The sequence below is a fragment of the Carettochelys insculpta genome, chromosome 30 (genome assembly GCF_033958435.1).
Source record: "Carettochelys insculpta isolate YL-2023 chromosome 30, ASM3395843v1, whole genome shotgun sequence".
NCBI classification, from domain to species: Eukaryota; Metazoa; Chordata; order Testudines; family Carettochelyidae; genus Carettochelys; species Carettochelys insculpta.
In genome coordinates this window covers 3,985,508-4,008,230 of record NC_134166.1, presented here as the reverse complement: position 1 = coordinate 4,008,230, position 22,723 = coordinate 3,985,508, and the positions used below count along the sequence as shown (strand labels likewise).

The 22,723-nt window shown below is 56.1% G+C and overlaps 1 protein-coding gene across 3 annotated transcripts; it reads left to right on the top strand.

The window, feature by feature from the left end:
• The first annotated feature begins 5,009 nt into the window (after window positions 1-5,009).
• On the top strand, window positions 5,010-21,039 carry LOC142003789 (dnaJ homolog subfamily A member 1-like). Of its 3 annotated transcripts, none has more exons than XM_074981062.1 (8): window positions 5,010-5,097; window positions 9,055-9,206; window positions 9,289-9,478; window positions 11,741-11,845; window positions 12,547-12,774; window positions 14,355-14,585; window positions 15,488-15,588; window positions 17,525-21,039. In XM_074981062.1, the coding sequence occupies exons 1-8, from the start codon at window positions 5,025-5,027 to the stop codon at window positions 17,750-17,752; spliced, it is 1,308 nt and encodes a 435-aa protein (XP_074837163.1). In that variant the 5' UTR covers window positions 5,010-5,024; the 3' UTR covers window positions 17,753-21,039. The 3 variants fall into 3 exon arrangements, with proteins under 3 accessions (XP_074837163.1, XP_074837165.1, XP_074837164.1); XM_074981064.1 differs by having other exon boundaries at window positions 5,039-5,101; window positions 9,058-9,206; XM_074981063.1 differs by having other exon boundaries at window positions 5,055-5,101.
• Window positions 21,040-22,723: the final 1,684 nt, after the last annotated feature.

Sequence of the window (22,723 nt, the reverse complement as noted above, 5' to 3'; positions counted from 1 at the left end):
CAGGCTCAGAGCTGCTGAAGCTCTAAATGGCCAAGCCCAGAGGTGCCGGGCTCTGAATTCCTGGGCCTGGCGGTGCTGGAGCACTGAACAGCCAGGTCCAGAGGTGCCGGAGCTCTGAATTGCCAGGCCCGGCGGTGCCGGAGCTCTGAATTGCCAGGCCCGGCGGTGCCAGGGCTCTTACCTGGCACAAATTAAGCCCTGAGCTAGTCACAGGGGGTGTTTATGGATCTCCCTTGACTAGCTAAGGGCAGGTAAATGCTCCCTGGGCCTCGTCTCCACTGGAATTTTCCAGCACATGCATCATGCGTCTCTCTCCCCGCAGGCCCAAGACGGCCTCAGCTCTTGTGCTCTGCTGGCTCTGTCCCCACACCGGCTGCTGCAGATAATGGAATGACATCCGGGCTGGGTGAGTAACGCATTTCTGAAAGGGAGCGGAACTGCCCCGTTCCTAAGCCAGCCCTGCTGCTTACCAAGCCTCTGCCGGAGGGAGTCATTCGAAGCCTTTGTCCTGCAGGTGGGAACCAGCTAGTCAGCCCCAGAAAGAGATGTCCCTCTCGAGGCAGGGAGTTATTTCACTCACCTGCCCACCTGCAGCGAGGCCCTTGCTCTGGTCACTGGGAAGTGAAAGGGGACCCCACAAACTCATTTCTCACAGGTCATCACGAGCAGCCACCTGGTGACAAATGACTATCACGCTCCCCCTGGACTATAAACAGCCAGCCTGGCCGTGTGCTTACGGTGCTGGGCTGGGCCTCAGGAGGTCTGAGTTCAGCATTTCAAACTTCCTCTGTGATTTTGTGCCGGCCACAGCATTGCTCCACTTCCTCAGTTTCCCCCAGGTGGCAGCTAGGGATTAACAATCCTTCCAGTCTGCTTGGACTGCCAGCTCTTGGACTGCCAGCTCTTTGAGCCGAGGGGCTGACTTTCACAGTGGAGATGTACAGCACCCAGCACACTGGGGCCCTGACCTCACTGAAGGCTCCCGGATGCTGCTGCAACACAACTTCCATCTCTGTCTGTCTTTTTCTCCTCTGGCTTCTGGAGATACAAAGTAGGGAAATTAAAAAATAATGATAATAAGCCAAACCAGAGTAACCTCCAGGCCCAGCCGCTTGCTGGGCACAGGAGGTATTTTAAAATACTCCTGTGGATATGGCACAGCTGTTGGAGTGGAGCAATCCCTGAGGGCGGCTGTACCCGTTGCAGACAGTGGTCTGGGCACCACCTAGAGGTTCTGCCTGTACTTTGCAAGAGGCGTGAATGTGAATGCATTTTGCAGGGCACCCCAGGGAGTTTCAGGTTGGGAAGAGAGCTGGGCTTCGGATTTGACAGGAGCACCCGGGGGAGAGCTCAGATTAAAGTCTGGCAAGACTGGCCGTCTGGCAGGACTCCCCCGGCATGCAAATCGGAGCCAGGAAACAGGCCTCTCTCAGGTGTCGGTCCAATCTGCAACAAAAGCCTGAGGAAGGGGGGCATGGTGGGGGGGGTTGTCTGATCTGATTTAAATCCCACCTCCAGATTCTTACTGGCGTGCAGGAAGTCTGGCTTTAGGATTAAAGTGCTGGCTTGGGTTCAGACCTGTCTCTGCTACCGACACCCTGGGTGACTCGAGCCAGTCACTTCATCTCTTTGTGCAGTGGTTCCCCAGCTACACAGGGGGTGCCAATAAAGTTTCCCCCACCCCTTTGGCTGGTGAGAGTCTCACCTCTTCAGGGCCAAGCTGTGTAAACAGAGCACCTAGCCCAGCCCCTCCCCACAAAGCTCCAACTGGAGGGACTGGCTGTCTCAGAGCTTGGGTCTACAGACTCCAGTTCACAGGGCTCAGGCCCTAAAGATGGCCATGTAAACATTGCTACTGGGGCTTCAAAAGCCACCCCACTCACCAGGCATCAGAGCCAGAGCGTCTACATGGATCACAGTGCAAGTCCCAGTCTCTAGAGCTGGGTTCTGACTCACTACTGCTGCAGGTTGTTCTGGTTTTGCTGTGTGAATGTACCTGAGTGTACATTTCTATATAAAGTACTAATCCCTAGCTCTTATCCCCTACTTTTTGTCCTTAGCTTTCAGACTGTTTTACAGGCCTGTATCATTATCTCTGTTTTACAGATGGGGAAACCGAGGCAGGGAGCAAGGCTATGAGTTGCCCCACATTAGCTAAACAGTGGCAGGGCCTGGAACGGACCCCAGGTCTCCTAAGTTCCAGCCCCCTGCCCAGGCAATTTATTGTCCTGGCCTTGAGAGTTTTGGGGCACATGGTCCTATAGAAATGTAAAGTAATCGCCTGTCTCTGTTTCTCTGCAGCCACCCTCTTTTAGCTGAGAACATAATCCTCCTTCTCTTTTTAGCCACTTCACCAAATCTAATCAATCTGTCTAACCTAGTTATTTCTGATGCGACGGTCACTGCGGTATACGAGCAACACTCAAATTCCAGCTCTAGTTCCAGCAGTAAGTTTTAAATCTATACAAATACTCTCAGTTACTGTTAGGGGGACAGGAAGGAGCGAGAAGGTTAAGGTGGGTTTAAAACCCCTTTAATTCCCCTATTTTCTGGGACCTGAAAGGGGTCTCATTACATTCTGGTGTAAGTAAGAGCAGCCTCCAGGTGCTCTATCTTATTCCACACCAGGGTGGCTGGGAAGCAGAGAGTAGCCACAGTGCAGTAAGTCCCAGCTGCACTCCTGATCACTCTCTATGCTGGAGATTGGAAAAGGGGCTGATCCAGGGGTTGCCCTTACATCAGTTTCACAGTAGTCAGCAAGCCCCCTGGACAGGTCAGATTCTCAGGGGGCTACTCCCATCAACCAGAAGGCTCTTTATACACAGCCAGAGCAAGGTGATGAAAAAAGCAGCTTTTATCCCAGGGAAACTGACAGCCCAGCCATCTCCCTCCCCTGATTTCTCCTTCTGTAAAGTTGCTATGTTCCTTGCAATCCTGGTTAATTACAATTTTTTTCTCACCCTAGGAGAGAGACAGCAATCCCTGGTCACTGACCGCATAGGATCCCACAATGAGCATGGTACGGCATAGTGAGACAGCTGTCGTTTCCCCATATTGTTGCTTTTGGCAAATAGCAGCTGCAGTCTGCATTTCTCCAGCAATATCCTGGGCTGCCGTCAGTCTTGTTTCATTATAGCTGCCCTACAGTGTCACTTTCATGTGTTTGCTGATGGTTATAAAAATCAGTCCCAAGGAATTGCCAGATTAGATCAGATTGGTAGTCCATCTAAGACCTGTATCATGGCTCCCACAAAGGCCCACACTAGACACTGTGGAGAAAGGTGCAAGAAACCCCCTAATGGAGTAATGTGAAATTACCAGACCCATTGCTGAACTCCATCCTGATCATTGGCAGTCAGTGGTTGTATGATGCCCAGAAGCATGAAGGTTCATATCACTTATAAACACGTATATTCTAAAAACAACGAGGAGTGCTGTGATGAGTGGGGAGCGTGAGGGTTTATTCCCCTGGTTTGGTTGCATGTGTTTCCTACTGTCCTGTAGTAGCATGAGGTGTGTGCCTCAGTTTCCCTAGGCACCGCATCAGTGTATAGTTGGTGATGATAGTTTCAGTGTGATGATGTCTCATACATGATGATGATGTCTCAGGCAATGAGGCTCCATGCCATTTGTGACCTATACAAGCAGGTGACACCATTTTTCCCTGGGAAAAAAGACAAAGGAGGGGACTGGCTGGTTTGAAATTGGAACTGGGCGGTTGAATTGGAATGTTTCATCTGGCTGAAGATGGAGGAAGGAAGGCCAGGGGCCCTGCTCAGGGACCCCTACTTGGCCCCCTGTCTCCAAGATGGATTGTACTGGTGGCTTCTAGTTTCTGCACTGACGTGTCTGTTCTACACTCTGTCCCTGTCAATTAATAAACCTTCTGTTCTACCTGTTGAATGACAGTCACACCTAACTGCAGAAGGGGTGCAGGGCCTGGTGACCCCCATGCTCTGTGATAGGTACCTTGAAGACTAACAGATTTATGTGGGCATAAGATTTCACCAGATCTGACAAAGTGGGTTTTTACTGACAAAAGCTTATGCCCAAATAAATCTATTTGTCTTTAAGGTGCCATAGGATTCCTCCTTGTTACTGCAGAGACAGATGAACATGACTACCCCTCTGACACATGTATCCTGTTTAACTGCTAGTGTTCTCAGTGGCCATATAAATGTCTAATCTTTTTTTTTTAAATTAAAAAAATCATGCTCAACACTTTGCTTCTTCTATCCTGTGGAAGTGAATTGCACAAATAACCTATGCAGGTAGCTGTCTAGTTACACATCCACCTCTTTTTTTTTTTCTTTTTTCCCCCCCACAGATCTGAGCTGTTCATCCCTTCTCCCGGGCTGTGCGACCTGACAGCCAGCAGGTTGCCTTCCTTCTGTGTTTGCTGGGCCCACAATGCCAGGATCCTTCAGCTAGCAGATCACCATTAAACCTGCTGCCAGGAAACACCCCAACAAGTGAAAGACCTGGCAGGGAGAGGAGCTGGAGCAAGGACAATAACTAGCCAGAGCAAAGCCTGTGTGAGAAGCCGAAGAGAGCTCTGGCCTGAACCTTCCGCACCCCACTTTCCACCCCCATCCTCCTGTACCTTATCCTTATCCTTCATCATCATCATCTCCTCCTTCTCCTCCCCCTCTTCTCATCTCCCTCCGCTGCCCCTGGTTCCCACGCCCCACGCGCCTGACAGCCTTCGAAATTGCCACCCTTCGATCCGATTGGTGGAAACTTTCCAGCGATCCCGCCAATCAAAGCAGGGCTTCCCCCCCCCCCGCCCAGGGGCGTAACTTAAGCCTAGGGCCGCGGGAGCGGCACGCCCGACAGCCAATCCGAGAAGGGGGGAGGCGGGGTCTCACGTTCTCTGAAGGAAGGCGGGCGCTCCCCCGGAAGGCCAGCCAATGGGAGGCTGGGAGGGGAGAGGGCGTGGCTGGGGCTGCAGCTCGGGAGGAACTCGAGCCAATGGGCGATGCGAGTGCGGTGAGGGGCGAGTCTCGGGGGCTGGGCTGCGGCCAATGGGCGGGGAGGAGGCGTGTCCAGGCTTCCAGAGAGTTCGGACGGAGAAGGGTGGAAACAAGCTGAGTGTCGGTGGGTGAGTTCCGGAAGGGGGGGCGCGCTTGGGTCCCCCCCCCCCCCCACCGTTGTTGCCGCCCGGACGCCTGGGTTCCCCCTTTCTCCCCCCTCCCGGACGCCTGGGTTCCCCCCCTCTGTTGTTGCCGCCCGGACGCCTGGGTTCTTTCCCCCATGCGAGTCCTGGGGATCGCCGACGCCCCCACCGACCCTCTCCCCGCCCCGTGGATCCCCGGACGCCTGGGTCCTTTCCGCGCCCTAGGGACGGACGTGCTTCTCCCCGCTGGCGGCCCCAGACACCTGCCCCCCCCCCCCGCCCTTACCGGACGCCTGGGTCCTTTTCTCCACGCTCGGGGCTCATATGCGCCCTTGGGGGACATCCCGGACGGCCCCTCGTTGCCTGGGCTACGCCCCCGGCCTGGGGCTTCACTGGCCAGTGTTGAGATGCCTGAGTCGCTCCACTATCCCGGGGTCCAGACAGCACCCCCTGCCCCTCCCAGGGTCAGGGCCCTGCGCTGTGTCACCCAGAAACCAGCACCCTTCTCGTAGGGCTGCCCCTCCCCACCCCACCCCACCCCACCCCAGGTGCTGCAGGGTGGAACTTTGTCCGCTGGTTCCTTGGTGGTCCCAGGCGCAGAGAGGGCCATGGGGGTGAGCGTCCCTGCAGGGGTGGGTGGGTTGGTGCTACCTCTGCTCTGCACCTAGAAAATCCATTTGCCACCCGCATTCAGCACAGTCCTAAATCCACTGGGGCTCAGGTCTGTCTCTCAGAGTGTCCACAGCAGCTGCTGCCTTCCCACCTCACAGGCAGCAGGGGCACGTCATCACTGCTGAGTTAACTGGAGTTAGTAAACTTCCCTCCCAGCTGGCAGTCCTGGAGACAGAGATCTTTCCTTTGTAGACAGAAATGGAGTGATAGAGCTGTCACCAGTACATGCAGTCCTGCTAACACCTCACCCGTGACCTGCTTTACCCTTGGTCTGGCTGCTCAGGTTGCCACTAAGAAATGCTTTTGTGCCACGGTGTTATTTCCCAGGTGGGACTAGACTAATGATGGGAGTAGGCACAGAGCTGCCTAATTAAAGGTGCATTTTTAAACAGATTTAGTTAGAGCCTGCGTGTGTGTGCACAAGTTCTTAGCTTCTGTTTGTAGTTACAGAGCGGTAGCCGTATTAGTCTGTATTCTATCAAAACAAAAAAGCAGTCATGTAGCACTTTAAAGACTAACAAAATAATTTATTAGGCGATGAGCTTTCGTGGGACAGACCCACTTCTTCAGACCTATCGCCTTACACGTTTTGGTGAGGATGTAGATCTGATGAAGTGGGTCTGTCTCAGGAGAGCTCATCACCTAATAAATTATTTTATTAGTCACTTGAAGTGCTACAGGACTGCTGTTTTGTTCTGTTTGTAGGTTTACATGCTGGAGTGAAACTGATGTATCCAGTTTTAAACAGCTAGAAAAGTGGGCCCATAGAAGGGTTGCACCAATGTGAGTGAGAACAGCTCTGTGATGAAGTAACTGGATGAGAACAGTCCCCACTGCATTAGCAGCACTCCAGGTTCAGCTACCCACTGTGCTGGGCCAGCTAGCCTGGGTCTGAAGCACCAAAGTGCTCCTTGACTTCTTTTTCGTTTTGATAGTAGATAGGACGGCTCCCACTCTGTTCCCACTTACCAGTGAAAGATCTTAATGCGAGAATGGGTGTCAGGTCGGGGCTTACGTTCAAGCTAATGCCAAGGTGAAGTCAAGCCCAGAGATGACTCTGTGAGGGAATCGGAGAGAGGCCGAGCCCTGGCCTGAAATAACTGAATTCATATGAACTGCCTGGTCCACTGTGCGCTCAGTGGGGAGCTGTATGCTTCTGCTTTTGGAGGTCTCCTCTGTGGTGAGAGCGGGATGTTCTATTTGACTTAGGTTCTTATGTGGCTAGTCTTCGCTATAAGCTGAGCGATGGGGCTGCCAGCCAAGAAAGATTCAGGTGCTGCCCAGCTGATTAGCAGAGCTCCCACAGTGGGTGGCGTGGGTTTCTGTTGGTGGTGCACATCCGTACGTGCCTCAGTGCATATAGCAAAATTTATTCTGTCCATGGATGGAGAAAATTAAAGAGAATGCTGTACGTGGCCCTCAGCACCATAGTCTCCAAGTACCTGTTAGCATTAGGAGTATGTCAGGACAAGCCTGTCATCTTGGGGAAAAACCACACACGCACCTGGTTGAAACTGCCTTTTCCCACAGCATCTGCAACACCCTTGGCTTTCATTTTAATAGACTTTCCTGCCCTTAAAGTGCCAGCAAAGAAAAACCACCTGAGTGCAAACAAAGCAGCCCTGTGTCCCTGAGTCTGCAGAGAGAGGCTTCTGGCTGTGGCTGGGGAGTTTTGCTGGATCTGTAATTAACAAGAGTCTGGTCAGTTTCACAACTGCACTTTAGAGCCCCATGTGGGTGACCTGAATGTACTTCTGCCCCCGAGTGCTGGTAGCTGTTTGTGGAGGATGGGAACCCTAAGAAGAGAAGTTGAAAGAGGGGTGAAGGAGCAAAGACCTTCCCCACTTGTGGTAGGCAAGAGGCACTGGTGTGAGGAGAGCAAGCGCTCTCCAGCAAGTGGAGGATGGTGGAGCTTTGACCTTGTTAAGTCTCTGCTAGCCCCAGGCTGTTACACCCCAGCAGGGTCCAGGGACAGCACCTGCTGAAACTTCCAGCAGCTGAGAGTTGCCAGGCCTGTCACCAGGGCGTTGATCCTTTAGCCTCACCATTTTTCATACCCGGTCCTGGACTAGCCAGTTTAACTTGTCCATGATGACTCTTCCACCACCTGACCCCAGCGGTGGAAGGATGCTTGTGTGCCATGCAACAGCCCCTTGGCTCTTAAAAGTGTGTTCCGAAAGGGCTGAGATTGGCCAGGGTCTAACGAACATTTGCATGGATGCTTTGGTGTCCGGCCAGTTTAAATTGGTCTAAACCAAGCTTCCAACTGCAGCCTTTAGGGTGGAGTATGTTGTGTAGATTGGTTGGGGATGACAGTCAAGGGAACAGATTGTGCTGATGTCAGCCTTAAGCTAGCAGGTGTGTAACCAGCTTTTCCATCCATGTGCAGAATAAATTTTGCGCATTGAGGCATGTGCAGGTGGCACAACCAGTGGAAACACACGTTGCCAGCAGTGGGCGCTCTGCAGATCAGCTGGGCGGCATTTGAACCTCTCCTGGGCAGCTGCCCAAGTGCTCAGCTGACAGGGAACGCTGGGTGTAACTCACACCATGCTGTCCAGTTTCTCAGGCATCCTAGGCCAGAGGATCTGTAACAAGGGCACAGATCTTGGACTCCCACAAACTCAGTCAAAGCTGGGCTCTGTCTGACCTGGAATCCGGGAGCCCAGAACCCAATCCAGGGTCTGAACCTGCCAGGTGCTGAAAGGGTGCTACTGAGCACCCTCCATGCCTGTTGACCACCGGAGCAGCTGAGGCTGCTTGTCCCCCACCGGGAAGCATTCAGCTCCTTACAGGGTCTGGCAGCAAGGTTGCCAGTGCTGCGTTATTCAACCCTCTCCGGTAACATAATCGCAATAGATTTTCTAGTGCCCAGGGTCAGCTACCTTGCTCCTCGGAGTCAGTGCGGTGCATGGGCCAGTCCACTGCTTGCACTCACAGTGGTCTGTCAGTCAAGAGTCTTTTTCATTTGCCAACACTGTCAGTCCAGAAGACAGGCTGAGCAGGCCTGGCTTTTGAAGGGTGGGAAACACCAAGGACACGCGGTGGCCTTGGGTCCCTCAGCCGCTCTGTGCCTCGGTTTCCCCATTGCTACAATGGGAATAGCACATCTCTGTCTCCTGGGGGGTCATAGATTTGGAGGCACTCAGAGATTGCCGTCGGGGGGGGCAGTCAGGTGTATGAGGCTGGCTTCTGGGGGCATTTTAAATGACTCGAGGGGAGCCAGCAGCAGGGTCCCTGTTTGAACCCCCTTTGTCCTTCCCCAGCAGCGCATCAGAGGGGAAAGATGGTGAAAGAGACGGGCTATTATGACCTTCTGGGCGTCAAGCCATGCGCCACGTTGGACGAGATCAAGCGGGCGTACCGGCGGCTGGCACTGAAGTACCACCCCGACAAGAACCCCAGCGAGGGGGAGCGGGTAGGTAGAGAGCCCGGTGGCGGGAGCTGAGCCCGTGGGGACAGGCGGCACCTCTAATTCCCTTCCCCCCCACCCCCCGCAGTTCAAGCAGATCTCACAAGCCTACGAGGTGCTGTCAGACAACCAGAAGAGGGCGCTGTACAACCGGGGCGGGGAGCGAGCCATGAAAGAAGGCGGCGTGGGAGGCCGAGGAGGTTTTGAGTCTCCGATGGACATATTCAACATGTTCTTCGGAGGAGGGGTGCGGATGCCCGGCCAGCCGGAGAGAAGAGGTACCAGGGGTGGGATCCTGGGCCAGAGAGAGGTCCGTGCTGATTACACTGGTGGGCTTACCCATGCTGGAGATCAGGGCTTGAAGCGGCACTGTTCAAGGGTGACAGCGGGGGTCTGACTCTGGGGAAGCCTCGTCCTGCGGCAGAGGCTGTGTCCCTGCTGCATATCGGCCCTGCTGATGACACGCTGGGAAAGGAAGGTGCAGTCCAGCTCCACAGTAACACCCCCTCGCAGCCAGCTCGGGATCGGGTGCTGCCTTAAGCAGGGTGGAAGCCTGGATGGCTGATTCCCAAGGAATCCTCCAGGTGCCGCACGGAGAGGTGTTGGTAAGTCAGGGCAGGGCTCTCTTCCGGTTGAATTCTCCCAGAACTGGTCCCGCCATGTAGCCCTAGTGGGCGCTGTGTTTCAGGGGTCTCCCCAGCCCCCGCTTCAAATGAAGCCCTCGCCCTTCATATTGATCGCAGCTCCATAGCCTGGAACGGGAGGGGGTTCATTCTGGGCTGCTCTCCGTATTCATGCTGGGATAGATAATCACACCCTGACTTTCTAAATTCCCCCGGAGCTTTCAATTAACTCCAGGGTGTGAAGGAGAAAGGGCCACTCTGCCTTGACGTACGAGCACTCTCTGACCTGGGCAGGGGGGCTGATTGCTGTATGACTACAGGGCTACATCTGCTGGGGGCAGAGGTGGGTCAGCTTAATAACAGGGTTGTGGGGAACGACCTGGTAAACAGGCCGGAAGGGAAGAAACCAAACCCACACGAGTTGTTGTGAAAGCACAGAAGTTGCCCCACTGCTCTCGCCAGGGCTGGGAGTGGAGAGGGCGCGACCCAGCTGCGAGGTCATTCTCTAGAGTAGGAGCAGGCCTGCGGGGCTGTATCCGGCCTTCAAGCCTTTACATCCGTCCGTTGCTGCCCAGAGCAGCACTGCTCAAAACGGCTGGCGGTTCTCTGTGCTAGGGGGCAGGGTGGGCGTCTCGTGTTGCCCCACCCCCAGCATAATCTCTCACCTCCTATTGGCTGGAAACTGACCAATGGGATCGGAGAGCTTTTGCCAGGTGTGGGGAGCAGCATCCGACGCCCGCCCCCTGCAGCACAGAGAGCCTCCTGGCATAGCCACTCACTGTGAGCAGGCTGGGGCAGCTGGCAGGCTGGGGAGCCTGGCTGAAAGTGTTGCTGCCCAGGACCTGCTTTGGTAAGCGCCTCCCAGCCAGACTCTGCCTCTGGCACCCCGCCCCATCTGCCTCCTGCACCCCTCCCCCAGGCCAGAATCCCCTCCTGCACCAGATCCCTCCTGAACCCTGTACCCCAATTCCTTGCCCTGCATCACACCCCCTCCCTCACCCGATCTCCATCTCGTACCCTCTCCTGCACCCCAGGCTCCTACCCTGAATTCCCCTCTGCACCCAACCTCGTCCCGGGCCCTGCACCCCTTCCCTGGGACTGTGCGGCCCTCGATCATCTGCAGAATCTTGGTGTGGCCCCTCCTATTGGGGATTATTGCCCACCCCTCTCTAGAGCAGGGCCTGGAGCAGGGCAGTTGCCAGCGAGTTGCTGAAGGTGCCGAGATGGAGACCTGGAAAGGGCCTCTGAAGCAACTTGGCCTTGCTCAGGTTCCTGGGGACCGAAGGAAGGCAGACCTGCAAACTGACTCTGTGCGGTTGGAAACCCCCCCTCCCTCTGCTGCTTGGCTGTTCAGATTGAACAAGACTTTGTGTTAAGAAAGTTGTCTGGACTCTGTGTCGACCCCTCCCTGTGGTTGCTGAAGGGGAGAATTGCCGGGGTAAAGCCCAATCAGGCCTGGTCTCAAGGCTCGTCGTGCGGTTGTAGCCCAGGTACCAGGTCCAAGAGCAGGAGAGGTCTGTCACCTGTACAGGTGCACTCAGAGAGCCTGGAGAGGGTCCAGGGTGCAGCTAGCCCTGTAACTGACTAGGCGGATTTGATGCTCTACTCTGGTGGGATGTCATGCAGCTGTTAAACAGCTTCCATGGTCCATCCCCAGAGGTGGCTGCATTTCTGAAGTGGTTGAGGGATGCTGGCACAGCATTGCTCTTCTCTGTTGCGTGGCCACTGCTTTCCACCCCAGAGGTGGCTGCCTAAAGTGATCCCTGTCTGTCTGTAGCTTGTAACGCTTTGCTCAGGCCCCATGGAGATGATGTGAGGTGAGGTGAAGCTGCTGTCTCCAGTGGGGCACAGGGGATGGAGCTGGAAGGGGAACTCTGTCCTTTATTGGCATCTGGTTTCTCTCTCTCCTGTGGTCAGGAAAGACAGTGGTACATCCGCTCTCCGTGACCCTGGAGGATCTGTACAGCGGCACCACCCGAAAGCTGTCGGTGCAGAAGAACGTCATCTGCAGCAAGTGCAAAGGTGAGTAACTCACTGATGCTGCAGCTAGGACCTTGCAGGAGTCAGGGGCTGTGTGTCTTATCACATGTGAGAAGTGTGGGGGGGGGGAGCACAGCTCCACCCCCCTCCAGTCCCCATCCAGTGAGGAACGGGGGGGGGAGCCTACTGGGACTTCCACTTTGATCCTGATTTGGGGGTGGGGCTGTAACTGGGGGCTCTGGAGACGCGAGGTCATGCTCACCCCAGCACAGCCCTGCCTAGGTTTCCTGCTGGGTCTCCCCCTTGGGTTATGGAGATGGCGAGGAAGCCTGGAGTAAGGGGCTGGGAGTCAAGATTCAGGTTCCGTTCCTAGGTCCAGAAGCAGAGTGGGGGCAAAGCATTAGAGCAAGGAGCTGGGACTTAGGACTCTTGGGTTTTGTTCCTGTGTCCAGGATGGGAGTGGTGACTAGCAGTTAGAGCAGGGGGCTTGGCCATCAGGACTCCTGGGTTTTGCCCCCAGCTCTGCCCGACTGTCACTGTGGGCAAATCGCTGCACCTGAGGGGCAAACAGAAATGAGGATCTTTTTCCTCCTCTTCTCTGCCCAGATCCCTGATTGGTGTCCGCTCACCCTGCTCTCGGAGGCGCTGCTGGAGTTTCCCCCCACAGCTCCGCATGGTGTCTCCCAGCTCAGCGGCGAGCCTCACTGACGCCCTCCCTCTTGTCTCCCCTCCCGTGTCCTCAGGCTGCGGGGTCCGGGACGGCGTCAACCGAAGGTGCCCCAAGTGCCACGGCACCGGCATGGAGTTCCACGTGCACCAGCTGGGGCCCAGTATGATCCAGCAGATCCAGACCATGTGCTCACAATGCCAGGGCCAGGGCGAGTGGGTCCGACCCCTCGATCGCTGCCTGGCCTGCAACGGCAAGAGGGTGATGCGCGAGAAGAAGATCCTCAACGTCCACCTGGACAGAGGTGAGGCCGGGGCGATGTTTGGATCCTGGGAGCTTGAGAGAGGGTTGACGGCAGCGTTTGCCGTCAGGGGAGAGTCAGGTGCCCAGGGGAGACGGCAGCTGCCCAGGGGAGAGTCAGGTGCTGCCCAGCTGATTCGCAAAGCGCCCGCGGCTGGCAGCATGTTCCTGTTGGTGGTTCACATCCACACGTCTTGGTGCACATAACAAAATTTGTTCTGCACAGGGATGGTAAAAATATTGGCGGGCGCCCTGGTTGGCAGTGTCCAGCCGTCTGGTCTAGCACCTGGCGAGCCAGGACTCCTGGGTTCCGTTCCTGCCTCCACGCATTGGCGTGGTCCCGTGCCTATGACCAGTGTTCCCCGTAGGCTGAGTACTTGGGTGGCTGCCCAGGAGAGATTCAGGTGCCGCCCAGCTGATTAGCAGAGAGCCCACAGCCAGCAGCGTGTGTTTCTATTGATGGTGCATGTCTGCATTTGCTTTGGTGCACATAACAAAATTTATTCAGCACCTGGATGGAAAACGTTAGATGGAACACTGCTTATGGCACAGGACTCCCGTCTTCTAGCTTCTGCTCCAGCTCTTCCCTGCGTCCTCCTGCTGTGAGGCTGAGCTAGCCCTTAATCCCCGATGTGCTTCAGTCCCTTGCTCTGGCGCGAGTGACGCCTTTGTAACATGCTTGGAGATCCCCAGATGAAAAGCCCTGTACAGTGACCAGTAGGGTTATTTTATTACTGTCACGCTCTGGGATCCCATCTGTCCTTCCAGGTTTCTTGCCCAGTGCTTGAAACAACGTCTCGATCCCAGAAAATCACGTCAGGGGTGTGGCCTGCCTTGGTCTGTAAGAGATGGAGCCTTAAGGTCACGTCTTTCTGGTTACCTTCCGCTCTCCCCTCGCTTCAGTGCTAACGTCGTTCTTACAGCGCCTCCCTTGAGATGCGGATTTCCAAAAGGTGTATGGTGTAAGCCCTGTTCTTTGTCCGCTCCCACTGTACGCTCACCTCAGTTGTTCTGGAGCCAAATTAGCCGTCAACATGTTAGCTCAGTGAGCGGCGGCAGTGTGAACTCATTGGTTCATTAACTATCTGTCATTCTACTTGTATTTAATCAGTGCAACAGGGCAGTATTACTTTTTGCAGTTATCTCTGTGTATCTGATATTCTCACTGCAGGTAAGGTAATAATTTACTGCAAGGTGATCACTTAATTGGTTAATAACATAGTAAGAGCATCCACATTGGCTAATAACCAATGGGTTATTAATTAAATCCCACTGTTTTAACATCATACAATGCAAAGGACTGCAGAAGATGCATTAAATAGCCATTTGTTGCTCACATGGTGTAGTCCAGGTATTTCTGATCTGCTCCGTCAAGATTTTTGGGTCCCAGTGTTTTGACACCTCCCTAGATTCCTCCTGCAGTGTCAGTCACATGGGAGAGTACCTTTGGTTTCCTGGACTGTGCAGTTACGTGTGGCTGTGAACCAGTGCCTGTGTTCCACCCCAGAGGTGGCCGCAAGTCAGTGCTGGCTGAAGTCAGTTTTATGCCAACTAGCCCGTGGGTCGTCGGGGTTGGTTTTGCAGGCATGCAGGATGGGCAGAGGATCACGTTCCACCAGGAAGGGGACCAAGTGCCTGGCCTAGAGCCAGGGGACCTGGTGATCGTCCTAGATCAAAAGGAGCACCCGGTGTTCCAGCGCATTGGCAGCGACCTCGTCATGCACAAGGAGATCAGCTTGGTGGATGCTCTGTGTGGCTTCCGGCAAGTCGTCCGCACTCTGGACAGCAGAACCCTGCTTGTGTCCTCGCAGCAAGGTGAGCCAGCGACCTGGACTCCACTCTCCGTCCAGGCAGGGGCGCGCTTAGAGCAGGGTGACTGGACACCAGGTCTCCTGGGTTCTGTTCCTGCCTGTGCCACTGACCTATGTGTCCACTTCTCCTCTTTGTGTCTCATTTTCCCTACGTGCAGCAGGAGGGTGATATCCACCCTCTCTAGGGAAATCTGACCCCTATTTATTGGTGGGCCCATTACCAAAGGTTCTGGTCGCATGACTCAGGTTACATGCAACCGTGTAGGATCAATAACATACCCTGTAGCCAGTCCAGGAACGGCCCAGCCCCCAGCACATGTTGATCCCAAAAGATGCCTGCTTTGAAGGTCACTCAGGCAAAGCTCTGCAGCTGGGAGCCTGCACCACAGAGATTATTGTGCGGTCTCGTCTAGGGCCCTCCAAACTCCCCAGCCCCTTGGATGTCTTGTTGCGGACGTCTCCCATGCACGTTAGAACAGCCACGCTGGGTCAGACCAAAGGTCCAGCTTGCCCAATATCCTGTCTTCCGACAGTGGCCAATGCCAGGCTCCCCAGGGGTAATCTGCGAGTGATCCATCCCCATCGCTCATTTCCAGCTCCTGATGAGCAGAGGCCAGGGTCACCATCCCTGCCCAGCCTGGCTAATAGTCACCAAGGGACGTGTCCTCCCTGAATTTTTGGACCGCTGTCCTAGGCTTGGCCCTCACAACCTCCTCTGGCAGGAGATGGGTTAAAGAGCCATTTATAGCTTATGAGCTGCAGTTTTCATGCACCCAGGAGCCCAGTAGGCCGGGGGACCTGCCAGGAGCTGCCCCACCTCTGCCAGGCTGTGGGCATGTGGGTTTCCTACGGAGGGGCTGAAACGCTGTCTTTTAATCCCCCATTTTGCCCCCTCTTCCTGCTCAGGTGACATCATCCGGCCGGGCTCGGTGAAGTGCATCCCCAACGAAGGCATGCCCATCTACAGAAGCCCCACCCAGAAGGGCCAGCTCATCATACACTTCCAGGTGGGGGACATCTTCCTAGGAGGTCCCGGGTTGGTCCCCGGCTGGCGTTAGTGGCCCAAGCCCCATCGATGGCCTCATGCCAGGTCACACCACACCCGTCCCTCCCTTTGCCCCGTAGCACTAGAGTGACCAGCCACTCCCAAGAGAAGCCCTGCAAACGCTCTCCGGCTTGAGCGTGGTCAGCCCTGCACCGAGCAGCAGCCTCCAGCCAGGGGCTGAGATGCAGGGCTGGGGACTCAGGAGATCAAGGCTCTGTTCCCAGCTGGGTTGGTGTGGTGCTCTGTGCCTCAGTTTCCCTCTCGGCACCATGTAGCTAATATTACTTCTGGCTGGGGGTTTGACCTCCCCTTTGCAAATGGCTCAGAGACCCGGGGCGGGCAGGTGCCACAGCAAAGCCAGTTGTGCAAATCCAGGTGCTGATTCTCTCTAAGAATTGGTCAGCAGTCGGTCGCTCGCTCCCAGTCGACGTTGGCCTGTGGGTTCCCTACCTGCCCCAGCTCCACCTCCCGCAAGTGGCCAGCCTGGCCCTGCCGTCTCGTGTCTGGAGGCAGAGGCAGGGGGGAGCAGGAGGGTGAGTGCTGCTCCTTCCCTGCAGCGCCGACTCCTCCCCCCCCAGCTCCCACTGGCCAGGAGCGGGGCACTGTGGCCAGTAAGAGCTGAGGAGACGGTGTCAGCAGAGAGGGGCAGCGTACAGGGCCATGTGACCCCGCCCTACCTCGGGCCACAGGGGCACGTTGGCCCCGTCCAGGAGCAGCACAGGGCTGGGGCAAGCAAACAACCTGCCTCGGCCTCACTGTGCCACAGACCAGGAGCTGCCATTGGTGAGAGCCGCCCAGCAGGAGGCTGCACGATAAACCCCCCCTCCCCGTCTCCTCGTGTAGCCAACCCCCGACCACCTCCTGCACCCCACACCCTGCCTCAATCTGACCCCTCCCAGCCAGCCCCCCACCTCCCCCTGCGCCCTAAAGTCCAGTCTTGAGTCCCCTCCTGCGTCCTGACCCTCACACCCCTGCCCCAGAGCAGCAGGGGAAGGGGAGGAAGGGACAGAAGCTGAGCCAGCCACTCCCTGTTTACTTCTGGGGGCTGCAAGTAGCCGGTGACGCTCGCCGACACTTGTCGGTTAGTTATCTAACCAGATCCTCTGTTACATCCCGAGTCCAGGAAGTGATCTCGACCGTCCTCTCGCTGCTCTAGACCCCTGGGTTCAGCTCCGCTTGCCAGCTGGGATACTTGAACTGTTAGAAAGCACCCGCCCAACTTGCCCGGGGCTCTGGCTCATGAGGAGCCCCTGCCTGGGGGGACCTGAGATCCAGAGCCCCACCCGCAAGGGAGCATCCTGCTCGGAGCCTCTGGCGAGAAGCAGGTGGCACCCAAGAGAGAGGGGAGGTCGGGGCTGGGCAGAGCTGCAGTGTCTGTGGCTCAGGGCCTGTCTACACTTCGGGAAGATGGACCCAGTCGAGGTTGATCTTCCAGAGTTCGATTACCGGTGGCGATGCACGAAATGGAGCTGTCACCCTCGACCTCCCTCTGTGTGGACAGACGGTTAAGTCAGCTGCAGAGACGTCGATTCTAGCTGCACAATTGCCGTAGGTGGAGTCGCATATCTGCAGTCGACTTAACTCCCCGGTGTAGAGCGAGCCCCTGCGCCGAGGCAGGTGGGCGGTAGCCCAGTGACTCTGTCTCTCTCTAGAGCCCGCTTCGCGCAAGAGGCTCACGAATCAGCTGCTGCCTCCAGCAACGGACTTCAGGGCTTTGGCTGGGTCAGGAGGCTACGTCCAGGGTTCATCCTTCGATGGGGGGGTCGTTTCCTTCTGGGGGGGGGGGATGAGGGTGGAGCTGGGGTGATGGTGATTGACAGCTCGTGCTATCGGGGAGTGTTCCACTCTCCCCGCACCATTGTCCTGATGGGCCTCCCGGTCTCCCTTTGTCCCCCCAGGTGAAGTTCCCCGAGCCGGGCTGGCTTTCCCCTGAGCAACTCCGCCAGCTCCGAACGTTCTTCCCGCCCCAGGAGGAGGTCATGGCTACGGAGAACATGCAGGAGGTGGAACTGAGCGACTACTTCTCCCAGCCGGGACACTGGTGGCAGCCCCACGCCGGCGACGGCTACTACAAGGACGACTTCGAGGATGCCTCGCACCCACACGTCCAGTGCCACACGTCCTAGCCGCCCGGACGGCCCCCCCCTCCCTGGAGCCGGGGGAGCGAGAGGGCCCATTTGCAAGGTCGTGCGGTTCAGGGATGTAAATAGTTAACATTGCCACTGTCAATCCGGCTGCGCCCGGTTGCTCCTCTAGGGGGTGCCGCGGAGCCCCTGGGGTGGGAGGTGTCCCAGCGCGTCCCCCCGTCCTCTGCCCATGCTCGAGGGAGGTGGAGATTGTGTAAGGGCTTACGATCCAGCCTCCCAGGAGTACAGTGGGGTAAAAGGGGCCCCGGGCAGGATCCACAGCTGCAGGGATCATTCAGCTTGCGGGGCCCGATTCTCAGAGAAGTGACTCTCCCCCACGCCCCGGGAAGCGTTGTGCCGCCAGAGTGGCAGCACAGAACCTTAGTGTCATCGCGAGTCAGGTCCTTTGGCTTACGCCCCTTCCACATTCGCCGCTCGGCCCCAGGGGCCACCGACTGGCTTTAGTTTGCGCCGAAGCTTGATGCAAAATCCCGGAAGTTTTGCTTCCTGGGCTTCGTGCAGCTGCTCTGCACCCGCAGTCGCTCACGTTAGAGAGCTTCTTTGGCACGTGTCAGCGAAAGGGGCTGGTTTTCCAGAGAGGGAACAACAGGGACTTGGTAAAGCCGCTTTTCCTCCTCTCGGGAACCCCAGCAGCTTCGTATGGGTGCGTCCGTCCACCCGTCCCCTTGGGTGTCCCATTGAGTCGTGTCCCCTTCGCGAGCCAGGAATTCTGCGGGGGCGTGATTGGCACTTGGCGGGTTGGGATTCCAGCAGTGGGTCTCGAGACGTGGGTCTGCCTCACAGCTACCTACTGCTGCTGCCTTTGATGGCGCCAAATCCCACACCTGGCTTCCTCATTGCCCTGCCCTGCGCTCAGCAGCCAGTGGGCACAGAGCCAGTGTCAATGTGCGCGGGGCGTAAGGTTGCAGCACAAGCCACTGGTAGTCCTGAGCTATGCGTGGCCCCCGAATAAAGCACAGCTCTGCTGGGTCATACTGCTGCACTTGCTTGGCACTGGCTGGAGAGGGCTCTTGACCCTGCATTGTTTTAATCTCCTTCCTTTCTTATCTGTCTGGGTCATGGCGCATTGTGCTGCTCCCCCTGGGGTCTTTCTGATTGGCTGATCTTCTGACGATGCATTGAGCTTACTTAGCGCCCCGGGACGGGCTACCAGGAGTAAAGGGCTTAGCTTCACTCCCATTGTGACGTGTCCGTCCCAGGCTACCACCCCCTTGCGCCAAAGGCTGCTGTGTGCTGCCCCCGTCTGGCTGAAATGGAGGGGGTGATAAAGGCGCCAGCGTTCACAGGTGGGGCGAAGAACTGGGAAGAAGACCGGCGTTCGACGCGCCGGCAGGACCTGGTGGCAGAACACGAGAGTGCGGTTGAGTGGTTAGAGCCGCCATTTGGGAGGCAGCAGTTGCGGCTTTTGTTCCCAGCCGAACTGTGACTGCGGCGGGGCCGTGCCTCAGTTTCCCCAGCTGTAGAGTGGAGATCATGCCCACCTTGCAGGGGTGAGCTGAGAGCCGGAGGTGCAGGGTGTGGAATCTTACGAAACCTCCCTGCCCGGCCCAGGGCTCCCCTGAACCTGGCCTCATGCGTTTCCTTCTGCCGCCAGGGCTGATCAGCCGAGACATCTGTTTGCAGCAATCTATTTCCTGTTGTCGCCACCGCTTGAGTCATTCTGGGAGGGCCTTGCACCGGGCCACGGTGCTCTGGCCCCGCAGCAGATGCGGGCTGGGAGCGAGCAGACGGCTTCCGGGGAGAGAACAGCTGTGGTGTCGGTTTTCTGACACTGTTGCCAGCAGGTGTGGGGAACAGAAGCACCGGAACATCTCTTCCCTTGGAGAAGCTGCTGGTACTGCCTAGCTGCTGTGAGAGACGGGATATTGGACTAGATGGATCCTGGCTCTGAGCCCAGCTGGCAGTTCTTGGGTGTCCTGGGGCAGGAAGTGAAGGCAGCATCTACATTGAGGGTTTAAACAGTCCAGCGGCGTCACTGTTAACAGCAACTCCATCTTCTGGACCAGGGGGTTAAACCTCCAAAATACGTTGGCCTGGGGGAGGCACACTTTGAAAGGGGACAGCTGCACGGCTCCTCTTATCTAGGCCAAGGTACATACTGAGCCCTGCTGGTTAGGAGCTGCAGCACAGCAGTGACTCCATTTGGCCCGCTGGAGCTGGGGCTTTGGTTCCGACGCTGAGCTCTCCGTCTCCATGCGACCGTTGTGGGACTCGCTGGCTGGCTGCCGTACCAGCCAGGCCCCCTTCGTGGGTAAAGAGGGCGGCAGCTTTTCCTGACTGGCAGCCCAGGAGGGATCTGAGAGTCAAGCTGGGGCACCCACCCATCCTGCACAGAGTCACCCCGTAGCGTCAGCCACCTGCTAACAATCTCCCCACGGCGTGTGACGCCCACAGCTCTGGAATTGCATGTTTCCTCCAGAGAGGGAGCGTTCACTAGTGGTTAGAACATGGGCTGAGCATCCTGGTCTCTCGCCCACGTCCTAGAAGGGGCTGGGTGAGTGTTAGTGGTTAGAGCAGGAGACTGAACTCTTATCCTAACAGGGCCAGGCCAGATCCAGGGATCAGTGCTGGAGCTCAGCTGGCCCAGCCGGATGGCTCTTCTCTGGAACCGAAGCTGCTTGTGTGGGATGCCCTGGGCCAGGGTGAGCCCTCATTGGCAATGCAGTCTCACCAGGCTGGGAACCAGGCTCCCTGGGATGCAGGTGATGAGTGCAGGCTGCTGCCGCTCCCTGTAATTAAATGGGAGCTGGGGATGTGCACCTGGTCATGAGCGGGGCTGGGGGTAGGTAGGAGGTGGAGTTCTCCAGGCATCAGCTGCTCCCAGGGCATGTGGAAAGTGGGGTCTGTTCTCTGTGCCTGGCACAGCAGGACACCCCCACCACAGTCATTCGTGTCCCAGCCAGGTTTGTTCTTAGGCGGAGGATACAGGGTTAAGAGCTCTGCTATTCCCAATGCCCAGGGCCCTTTGGCTCAGCTCTGACTGTACAGGGGCTGGGGGGATTCATGCGTGCAGCCTGGGCTGCCAGAACCGTGGGGCAAAAAGAATCCGGTCCCTCTGCATCGTTTGCTTCACTTCAGTCCGTTGCTTCGCTAAAAGCCGAGGTCTGGCTCTAGGGGTGGCTGGGGAGGAGAGTGTCTTTCCTTGGTGCGCACAAGGGAGATTTTAAAAAGCCTAATTTATTTTGGAGAGTGTTTTAAGTTGGGGTCTGGCTCTTCTTTTCTGTGGGGGAACTTTGTACATGGCATTAAAAGCAAACCTGGGTCTGACGGGGGCAGTTGTCTGCTGCTTTATTTCAACTCAGGCAGCTGTCAGGAGCTGATCTTGGGAGGAAGCAGGGGTTAGATCCTGACCGTGGACACTTCCTTTGGTCAAAGGCTCACAGGGATGGAGCCTGAGAAGCAGGAGGGGAGACAGTGACCTGCTGCAGCTCAGGTTGTACCTGCTGTTTATTGTTGCTGACGTAAGACCCCAAAATGGCCCTACCGGGTCAGAGCAAAGGCCCAGCTGGGCCAGGATCCTGTCTGCTGCCAGTGGCCAGTGCCAGGTGCCCTAGAGGGAATGAATGGGTCAGACAGCCATCAAAGCATCCATCCCGCTGCCTGTTTCCAGCTTCTGGCGTGCATGTGTGACTGGTGGCTGATCCAGTAGGAAAAGTGGTTTAAAAGCATCCTGAGCGCTCCAGTGCAGCTCCCCATTGGTGTTTTAGAGGGAGGGGAGGGGAGGCAATCGACAGCCACGACTGTCCCTCTACCAGTGACCCGCCTGCAACAGCTCAGGTGTTTCCTTTCGTTGCTTAGTGGTCAGCGCGCTGGTCTGTGATCCAGGACAGCGAGGCTGTATCCCCTCTCACCCATTTGCCTACTGAGTGAGCTTAAAATGGTGCCTCAGTTTCCCCACCTGTCAAAGGGGGGCAATGATAGTGCCTTCTCTGGCAGCACCCTTGGAGATTTTAACAAAGAGAGTGTTTCTCCATAGTGTGCCCTGGGCATTTGAGTTAAGCATAGATCACAAGAAAGAGTTTTTAAGCCAAGAATGGGTCCAAATCCCTGCCCTTTGCTGTCAGGTTTCAGTTAGTTCTTTGATGTCAAACCAGTTCTCCAGTCATCCATAGTCCTTTGGGTATCTTGGGTCACTTCTAATGCAAGACCAGATCTCCATGACGGAATGCAGCTTCCAATGTGCTTGGCCTGGCTTGGCTGTTTGGACTGCAAGGTCTTTGGCACGGAGGACTCTGAACACTGCTAAAATCATCATACCTCCATCCTAAACCTGCCATCTACTACTCTCTGCTAATGCTGTTGGCAGCTGCAATGACTCACGCCCTGTGTAGTAAACCTGGGTGCTCTTAGGAAAGGAGGTGTGATTTAAGAAGACTGACAAAATGTTGTAAATCTGACCTGCTGGCTTAATCACCATCAGGAAGGTGCTGAGGCTGGATGAAGTATCTGGAAGCCAGAGGGAGAGAGAACTTAATTAGAGTGCAGGAGGTCACAGGAAGGGAAGATACCTCCGTGCTTTTAATTCTGGAGTGGATGAATAAAAGAATATATGTAAGACTCAAGGGGTAACTCGCCTGCACCACTCAACGCTGGCCAGGCCCCTGCTGAAGAACCCGAGCCAGTTCAGTACCAAGACAGGTGTCAGCAGACGGAAGAGTCCAGAGCAAAGGAATAAAAAGGGGGAGTTTAGAAAGCAGGCGCTGGGAGGCTGGGTTGAAAGGTGGGGGTGCTTGTGGTTAATCTAGAGCAAAGAAGGGAGGTGGTGGACAGTGTTCGCTGTCAGCTGAGCACTTGGGCAGTGGCTCAGGGGAGATTCAAATGCTATCCCAGTGATTAGCAGAGCACTCCCAGCCGGCAGTGTGTTTCTTGGGTGGGTACATCCGCACATGTTTATGTGCACATAAAATTTATTCTGCACATGGGTAGGAAAAAATTGAGGAAATATTGGTT

Coding starts and splice junctions, on each gene's coding strand:
- LOC142003789 (XM_074981062.1), top strand. CDS start 5,025: ATGGGCGGGGAGGAGGCGTGTCCAGGCTTCCAGAGAGTTCGGACGGAG. Junction 5,098..9,054: donor TGGAAACAAGCTGAGTGTCG/GTGGGTGAGTTC, acceptor GTCCTTCCCCAG/CAGCGCATCAGAGGGGAAAG. Junction 9,479..11,740: donor CGGCCAGCCGGAGAGAAGAG/GTACCAGGGGTG, acceptor TCCTGTGGTCAG/GAAAGACAGTGGTACATCCG.